At 39.7% G+C, this 9,476-nt stretch overlaps 1 protein-coding gene across 1 annotated transcript; it reads right to left on the bottom strand.

The window, feature by feature from the left end:
- Nucleotides 1-481: 481 nt before the first annotated feature.
- irf1b (interferon regulatory factor 1b) lies at nt 482-4,332 on the bottom strand. Its single transcript, XM_063485985.1, has 10 exons — nt 4,224-4,332; nt 3,509-3,601; nt 2,929-3,028; nt 2,663-2,830; nt 2,484-2,524; nt 2,137-2,263; nt 1,932-2,033; nt 1,769-1,797; nt 1,458-1,581; nt 482-1,226 (listed from the first exon to the last, which is right to left on the bottom strand). The coding sequence occupies exons 2-10, from the start codon at nt 3,593-3,595 to the stop codon at nt 1,117-1,119; spliced, it is 888 nt and encodes a 295-aa protein (XP_063342055.1). The 5' UTR covers nt 3,596-3,601; nt 4,224-4,332; the 3' UTR covers nt 482-1,116.
- Between the last annotated feature and the right edge of the window lie 5,144 nt (nt 4,333-9,476).

Below are 9,476 nucleotides of genomic sequence, written 5' to 3'. Positions count from 1 at the left end.
CCTGAAAACATACACGAGATAAAAGTAAAGAATCCCATGTGTGGGGTCTCCTGCAGTAACAGCTCCTTGTCAACGAGCCAGTTTAGAGTATGTAAGCGTGCATGTCAGTATATTTTGCAATGACACTATTTCCTCAAACTGTCTGGGGATTATCGGGGGAACCCGAGATGAGGAAGAAAAAAAAACTGATGCAACTATTCACAGTACCACATACCACAACTTTTTTTCTGCTCTTAAGACTCAATGATTTAAATTGAAGAAATACATCATTAACTGCATGCTGTGGTCATTTAGACCAGCGTGATTAGAATTCTTCATAATATTTGAGAGTTTATTTTTGCTAGTTCTAATTTAAGTTTATTAACTTGCTCAAAGAGACGTTACAAATAGATGGTTTTTTTACACAAACATGACCTACAAATGATCAGTTTCATAACAGGAGACCATTTAAAACCGCTTGCTTTAGAAATGAAAAAACAAAAATTCTTTTATATGTTTCATATTTTGTTTATTTTATTAAAAAACACGCACACAGAACTATTTACACCATAGAAAAGCTTTCACCTGTTGTTGGGCTGTTTGTCGACAAGATGTAAAGATGCAGTTTTTGGTCACTTAAACTATAATTCACTGGTACATATAACGGAAAAACAAAGAAAAAAATATGTGATTTTTTTTTACACTGTACATTAACTATCTTTCACAAGCACTGAGTGCGAGCATATCTGCAAGATGAGGTTAATGACAACTATCTTGTAATTGTCAGAGGTTGTTTAAGATAATGGAATTACCATGCCTGAGCTTAACAGAGAAAAAACGAGTAGCATGGTGCCTTGAACCAGCCAAAACTATAAACAATGTTGAGCATGTGAATTCCTTTTACACAGCAGTGCGCTTTATAACTTCTGTTCACAACTTCACATATGGGATGAGAGCGATGAGGGTGGCTCTGCAAACTGCTTCCAAACATCAAACACACAGCAGAAGTCCGGATGGTGGGATGGTGTCCTAGCCAAAGGATGATTTAGCTGAGAGGAGGGCTCTGATGGGAGAAGATTTCAGGAGCTTCTTAAAAGTCCAGTGTAAAAGAATTGTCCTGTCATGTCCTTTACTTTTTTAAAGCAAAAGTGGCATCTGTTGGCAAAAGCTGTTCCAGAACTCATCTGTGGAATTTGGGATGTCTGCAAGAGTTGTGTACTGTGGCCGTGTGTCGTCTACATCGTCGACTGCAAAACAAAGAGCGAAATCCAAGGTCAGTTAAACCAACAAAGAATATATTTTGGAGTCATGTGACTTAAAACTGATAGCATTATTTTGATTGCTAATGTAATCTACAACAAAATCTAACCATATTCATTGATGTTGACTAAATTCTACAATTAAATTCTTAAATTGCTGGCATGGACTGTGGTGTTTAAGCAGCAGCTACATGACAGCTTCCAACTAGCAACATTTACCTGATGAAGACTCACTCCACTGGCTCCCTGGACTGGTGCATGGTTCATTGCACAGGAACCCCCTGTCGTCTAAACTGCTTGTTGTCATCCAGTGTGAAGTTTCTTTCTCCAGTTTTCTGCAAATCTGAAAGAGTAACACTGGATTGAGTATGGCTATATTTGGCCCAACTAGTTTTTCAACACAAAACATGCTTGTTAGTGTTTTGGGTATTATTGCATGAGCCAAACCAAGCAGAATAAGACAAACATGGGTATTCCTGTCAATGAAATATTGCTTTCTAGCTAGGGTAAGACCTGTAGGTTATGCTTACCTCAATAATGTCTTCTGAACAGTCATAGTCTGCACGATCACAGCGATGAGAAGGGGAGAGAAACAAAGGCACATGAGTATTTAAGTTTCTATTTAAGTTTAATTATTCCAAGCTAAGCCAAAGTCATTTACTAGCAAGTATGAGCTATGTGTTGTTGTCTTACCGGAGCTGTGCTCAGGTGAAACCTGAAATCTGTTGATGAAGGAGTCAGGGCCAATCTCAACTGTTGAAGACCATTCAGGAACCTCAGTTGGAAAGAAGTAATCTGCAAAAATGGCAAACAAACATATTAAGTACACTTGGACTTTTAGATTCAAATGCAATGTTTATCTGAACATTTTCAGTACAGATATTTCAAACTTGCTCACCTGGCTGGTCTGTCTGCACTGTGCTGTCAACTCTGTTTTCTTGTGTGCTTTCTGGCACCAGTGCAGGGATGGGAGACTGAGTGTCACTGTAGCTGTCTTCCCTCTCTTCCATCTTAACTACTGAACTCTGCAAAAATAAATCAAAGAGAAATTAAGTGAGATGTTTGAAAAGAAAATCGAGACATTCAAATCCATATGTGTATGTCTGTTTCCTGCACAGCTACAAAGTAGCATTATTTTACAAAGTTATACATTCAGTATCTAGATCAGTGTAAATGAGGAATATTTTGAGTATGCTATTTAAAAACAAGTGTCACTAGAGCTACAGTAACAGTGATAGCATTTACCTTCTTCCTTCCCTTTGACTCCCTTGATTTAGTCCGTTTATCTGTGCAGAGGAAAGAAAAACATTTTGGTCACTTACTTTCTTTACCACTGAGACTGTAGAGCACATGAATTGAAGATACTGAGCGCAATGTTAATTTGCCAAAAAGAACAAACATTCATTTCCTGTCAGTTTTCTCACCTTTAGATTTTTGACTAGCAGGCAGCATCCTGAAGACGCGCATAGCTTGGTGGCCTTTGTTAATGCTTTTGTCTTTCACCTCCTCAATGTCAGGCAGTGAGTTCATTGCACAGCGGAAGTTGGCTTTCCATGTCTTGGGGTCACAAGTTTGGCCCTCTGAATATTTCCCTGTAAAATGCATTGGCACATGCTAGTTTAGTACACTTCTTCATCCTGTAAAGAAGAGTTTTTCTGAACAGGTGGCAGGCTTATTCAGGTTTTCTCACCTGTGTGTTTGGCCCACTCTTTGAACAGACATGCGTCTTTGTCCACCTCCCAGCCATGTCGAGCTGCATGCTTCCAGGGGATGGAAAACATTGTTTTCTCCTGGGAAATATAAAAAAATGAATATATATTAAGTTGGATCGTGGGTAATTGCGCTTACTGAGAGAATGCAATGTGTTATCTCCCAAGCAGAAACCAAGCTTCCGTTCAGCTACCTCATCGTGCCTATTTTCACCTGTTTGAAGTGCCACAGACATAGCTGCAAAGTGGCTTTAACTATAGCACGCCTCAAAGTAACACTGCAACACTAAGACCCATCCCAAGCTAGTGCTTCAAACCAGGTCAATGTTTGTAACACGCTAATACTGTATGCACAGCAAGGGGACAACTCAGCATCAATAAAAACATGTGCAGCTTTGCAGAAATCACTTTCCTGTCTCATGGGGAGAGGCGTCAATACTACAACAAATAGATTTCCAAATATCTATTCCTGTACTCTGAATTATCATTACTTATTTGCAGGCAGTTCCTATTTACATGAACCAGTTCAGTGTATTATAATAGGATAAGAAAGCTTCTCACCTTGTCAATCCAAGCCAGGCCCCAAATTGTATTGGAGTCGATCATCTTCTCCAGCCATGGCCTCATTCTCATCCTTGATACTGGCATGTTTGCCTAAAAAAATGCAGCAGCAGAAGAAAGTGTTTAGAGAAATGCTGTAATGCAGCGTGTGAAGCGCAGCGATAAGAGGAAATAAACTCCCGCATCTCAGCCCCGGCTTAGATTTACTACTGCTTCTTGGCTGCGCGGGACAGAAGAGTTCATGGCCAGGGCAATCAGCGCGCTCAGGGAGGCGTTTACGTGTAGGAGTCAACGTTACTTTAGAAAGGTTGGAAGGAACAAGAAGAAAAAATAACTAAAAATAACTCATGCAGTTATGCAGTTATTTTATTAATCCTGTAGCGCAAAAGTTTAAAAATCTAGAATAGTAAGCGAATATTCCCCCTCTAAAAAAGGTTTCTTAATTCCTTAGAGCAAACGAGCGCAACTCAACATAGGCTTGCCAAAAATGTCACAGAATTAAAAAAAAATCGAGTTTGAAATGTGCATTAAAAACCTTTGCATCTATTTGCATGTTATTTAATTCAATGCTCATTCTCAAACACACAGCGTGAGAGAAAGAGAGACTCCTACAGTAATAATAGATAATATTTTTTTTCAAAGAAATCATCCCAATAACGTCATTTAGATTTTAAAAAATACAGCAGGGATGTTAAATTGATATCACTATACTTACAGATTAATTTGCTTTGTGATTCCAGGAGGGAAAAAATGCAACAATAATCCCGTTGGTTTAAGAAAAGCTTCTTCTCGTCTTTAAGTGTTCCACTTGCAAACGTTTTCTGAGTACAAGTGAGTACTGACAGCTTGGTGTGCACACTTTATATACACCCGACTCCAGTGGCGGGTATTCCCCGGCAGGAGGCTTGGTGCTATAAAAAATGTCCTCAGAAAAAGAAAAAAAAAGTGAGAAGTGTGTTTATCAAGCCTTTGAAAATGTATTGGTTATTTGACGATAACCTTGTAGTTGTTTACAGTAGCTACTTTATTAATGTCATATCTGCATATTTGCGCATTACCACCCTGTTATAACTAAAAAAAATACAATTTGAAGGTTTATTATTGAATTGACTGAAAGTCCTCTTATAATAGGACTGACATTTTTTACAGTGTGTTTGGAGCATGCGCTGTGATCCTTTGCTTCAGCAAGAAGCAAGGATTTCCGAGAAATCACGCTGTTGAGAGCTAGAAGGAAGTTAAAAAACAACACGCGTGGAATAGAGTTGATTGCTGCACGTAGACTAGATCATCAAACTAAATGACCCAACTCATGTGTCACTTGAGTTTGTTTCCCCACTCCCTCCTTTTTAAGCTATTCACCTTACAGATAGTGCTTTGTGCAAATAGTGCAAATATTTGCAAGTGGCAAATTATATTTAACTCGCATTAAGATTTGACATTAAACCGTAACAGCCGACTTGTTATATTATCGCGTCCTGTTATGCACCGTATTTCGATTATAGTGATCATAATATCGCATTCTTCTAATAATATTGCTTTGGAGGTTGTGCAAATTTAACATTATTAAAGTCTGAGAGCGCGTGCATTCATTTCCAAAGCACGCGCGCACGCATTCGTCTTCCACAAGCCAAGTCTTCCCCCACAGTCTGGCATGACAAACATGTGCATGGGACCAACCCTTTAGTATAAACAGCGACCTGCCTGAGAAGTCAGGCATTTACAAGAAATGGTGTAGCAATTTTCAATGGCCGCTGGGGGCAGTGTGACACCGGCTTGCTGGGCGCATGGATATATGGGTCATGCAGAGTGAACTCTTGTACTGCCTTGACAGCGGGAAAAGAGAGCAGCAACGGACGATGCGGAAGCAGCAGCAGCTGTTTATCCGCAAATACAGGACCTGCGGAGCGTTTTACACAACACATCCTGCATGGGCGCGCGCTCGCAGCAATATCATATCAAGCATTCGCGAAATTCAACGTAATGAAACAACGGGCACAAAACTGCGGGGGTGAATAGAAATATGGCAATCATTCATATCGTGTGTCGTAAATATCGACTCTTAGCTTGATTGCATCAAATACACGCAGAAGGTCATTGTAGTTATAATAGTGTGAGTTCACTTGGAGGGAAATTTGGCAAAGAGTGAATAGAAATGTGACCATTACTCATAACCTGTATCCTGAATTTCGGCGCTTAAAAATAGCGTAACTGCACCTGATACACCCCGCAGGTCTTTTTATGTAACGGGGTGAGTTCACTTGGAGGAAAATTGGGAAACCCCACACATCAAGCTTTGTCTCAGATAATGTATCTGTCCATTTAGGGGCTTCCCGCGTGGTGTGGCGAGTTCGCGTGCTCGCGCATGCTTGACGTGACGTTCGCCTGCGCGTACCCGGGAGGGAATTGCAGGGAGTTTTTCCCGCGGAGTTTTCACCGGTAGCGGGGGTCTGTGGGATTTCCCAAACGAATACAGAGATCTGGGTTGGAAGAGGGAAAATCATCCCGTTTTTCCCACCGATTCTTCTTCTCTTTTTTTTTATATAAGGCTGGCAGCCTGTGTGCCAGTGTGCAAAGAAACAGGTGAATTATAGGAATTCACTGCAGCTGGCATGAAACAAAACCAGCACCAGCGTCATCATAGTTTAGTGAAAATAATCACTTTAAAAACAAATTTAAAAAAATAATAATGTTACGTTTTTAAGGATCTTCTTTAAAATTGTGCAGCGTTATTATGCAATTGATGTGAACAAATTTTTCTAACCCGCATATATATATATATGTGTGTGTGTGTGTGTGTGTGTGTGTGTGTGTGTGTGTTTGTGTTCTTATTTAAAATCCATTATATCTGAAAATACATAACTACAACGTGACAGTTACCTGGTTCATCAACCTAGCCCCTATACCTCACCTTAATTCTGAATCAGGCTTTCAGCGAACACCAGTGACTGATTATAACACTTGACTGTCTGTTTCAAACTGCATCCAATGTGATTTCACTCCCAACTGACCAAATTCCTCTAAAATCTATTGCACTCTGTGCTTACCCCGGGCTAGTCTGGAGATTAAGGTCACCTACATGCAGCAAGAAAATGTAATTTAAGGCTCAAGTCACCAATCTCGCCTTAGACTCGCCTTTTAACAGCTTACCTAAACTGGATCAATTCAGAGCCTTCCTTTAACTTCAGCCACAATGTTAAACTGAAGGTGCAAGGGTTTTTTTGCACCTTCAGCTTTTATAATTGTGTTTGTTTCACCGGCAAGTTTGCTTGTCTTTTGACTGCAGTCAAAAGACTTAACTGTGAAGACTGTTTTGTCTCAGGTGATTGTTTTCTTCTGCTTCTTTTCTCACATGAGTAATCTTCATGTCAAATACTCCCAATTGTCACCTTCCAAAGGACCTGCAGATCACAGTTCTTTTTAGTGGGATAACACCTGTATACTTTACTTAGCACCTGCAAATTAAAGTATTATAGGTATATAATAGAAGGCAATTAAAGTGGGGGAGAAAAATAATATAAAGAAATCTTGACACAATTTGGTAAGGGAGGATGAGTTTCTATACCAGCAGACATGAGGAAGCATGTTGGCTTTCCAAGATCTGCCCAAAATTCAGCCCTCAGGTCAGTCACACACAAGTTGGATATCTACTCAAGTTTCACCCAAACAGGCCTCCTGAATCTGTTTCACACAGTGGAGCTTTATAGAGTTTAGCACCCCCATCAGGCCAGTCGCTGTACTGCTTGAAAGAAACATGTTACATCAGACTTTGTAGGCATTCAACAGTTGAATTGGAATTTCAAATTATAGTTTAAGTATAAACATAAATCAATAAATAAGAAGTGATGCAAGCAGTACTCAGAGCCTTTGCCAATGCAGTGTACTTTCAAAGGTGTCCCCAATATTACTGCTTCAAATGTTGTATATTCTGTAAATTCCTAGGAATTCCTATTTTTGACATCAAGTCATCCTAAAATGTTTCAAAATTCATTTGAGGGCTGTGAGTCATATGACAGGAAGAAAGAAAAGCTGTCTTTATGCGACACACTGGATTCATTGTTCAGACTTTTCTCTAGTCCTTCCCTTTTTGTGAAATAGTCAAAAGTTTTGCCTTTCAGGGCCTCCAACAGTTACATGAACTAAACATTTTTAGAAATTGTGTTGGGAGGCAACTCTCATGTTGAGCTGCTTTTATCCGAACTTGATCATTTTCAGAAACATGACAAAGAAGCCCCACTAGACTTTTTTTTTTTTTGCAGTGTATTCTATGTGATAATCTTCTATATAGGTTATGTACCACAGGTTTTTAAAGTGGCTGTAAATAAACCATTGCTTTAAAATTCTTTACTTAATTCAACCATCATTGCCAACTCCAGACTGATTTCCAACCAGGGGCGGAGCTATAGGGGGGCAAGGGGGTGCAACTACCCCCCTGCTGTAGAGAGCCCCCCCTCCAAACTCTTACTGGTAAATAATACTGATAAAAATTCATTGCTGGTTTGTCCAAAAGCCTCTTATAGCCTTTGTTTTCTTTGAAGAGATACAATAAACAGTTTTAAAGTGTTTTTGTGGATATTTTGTTTACTTCATTTACATTTCGGTGATTTTCACATACGTCACGGAAGAGGTATGTGCCACCCTGCCTAGACCGCTTGCCCCTCCTTGTCCATTGTTTCCAACCTTCCTTTAGTTTCTAAAATCACTTGCAGAGCAATGGTTTATTAGAAGAGTTTCACTCAAGATTTAGAGGTTTTTAGTGCACAGAAACAGCACTAGTGAAGTAATAATATTCTTATGGTGTCTGACATTGTACTTGTCTCTGTGCTTGTACCGCTAGACCCCAGTGCAGCATTCAATGCTGATAATTCTGTTTTCTTGATTGTGATAAAGCTCAGGTTAGCCCTAAAAAACATAGAAACGTGCCAGCCAGATGCTTTCTCTGGATGGCATGGCCTTGGCCTCCAGCAGCACCGTGAGGAACCTTGGAGCCAATTTTGATCACGATATGTTGTTCAATGTGCAAACAAATATGTAGGACTCCCTTCATTCTTCTTCGTTTCTTTCTGAATGGTATTGCCAAAATTAGAATGTCCTGCCTTAGCGTAGCGCTGACAAGTTAGTTCATGCATTCATTATTTCTATTCTGAATTATCCCTCGAAAGCCTTCAGTTAATCCAAAGCATGAATCACAGAGCGTACTGGCAGAAAAGGAGATCATCTGTCTCCCATATTAGCTTTTTACCATTGACTCCCTGTAAACTCCAGAATTCAGTCCAGAATTGGGAGGCAGACACCCTGTCTGCTTTTATGAATAAACCTAACTCTTTTATTTTAAAGCTTCTGGTTGGGGCTGAATCAGGTGACCCTGAACTATCCATTAGTTATGCGGCTAAATGCTCAGACTGCTGGGGAACTTCCAGTGATGCACTGAGCAATTCTCCTCTCATCTCTTTTCACTGTTCATGTGTTTTTATGCCACCACTGCATGTAATTAAATCTTCTCTTCTCTTCTTGCTCCCACAGTTGAGTTCATGCTCTCTCTTCTTATTCCCCTCACTCCAACCGTTTGTGACAGGTGATTGCCCTTTACTGAGCCTGGTTCAACTGAAGGTTTTCTCCTGTTTAAAAGGAGCTTTTCCTTCCCACTGTCACCAAGTGATTGCTCATAGGGGAACGTCTGGATATTGCGGTTATCTCTGTAATATTTTAGGGTCTTTGCCTCTTTATAAAGCGTCTTGAGGCGACTGTTTTTGGCAAATGGTGCTATATAGATAAAAATGAAGTGAATAATGGTTTTTGTTATGCTAACATTTATCTGAAAAGAACCTACCAATTGAAGCTGTTACTTCCCACTGAATTGTAAAGAATTTTAGGTTATGTTGTGCACAAAAAATAAATACTCCATTTTAAAATATTAAAAATTCAAGTAGGCAAAAGTGTTTAAAGCTACTGTGAAGAGGATAAAAGAAGA

Source organism: Pelmatolapia mariae, linkage group LG10_11, assembly GCF_036321145.2.
Source record: "Pelmatolapia mariae isolate MD_Pm_ZW linkage group LG10_11, Pm_UMD_F_2, whole genome shotgun sequence".
NCBI lineage: Eukaryota > Metazoa > Chordata > Actinopteri > Cichliformes > Cichlidae > Pelmatolapia > Pelmatolapia mariae.
This window is presented reverse-complemented; position numbering and strand designations above follow the sequence as displayed.

Bases quoted from the DNA above. Each gene is read 5' to 3' on its own strand.
- irf1b (XM_063485985.1), bottom strand. From the start codon at position 3,595: ATGCCAGTATCAAGGATGAGAATGAGGCCATGGCTGGAGAAGATGATC. The intron at 2,525-2,662 runs GTGAGAAAACTG...TCCTCTGCACAG, and splicing joins TGCTAGTCAAAAATCTAAAG to ATAAACGGACTAAATCAAGG. The intron at 2,264-2,483 runs GTAAATGCTATC...TTATTTTTGCAG, and splicing joins AGTCAAAGGGAAGGAAGAAG to AGTTCAGTAGTTAAGATGGA.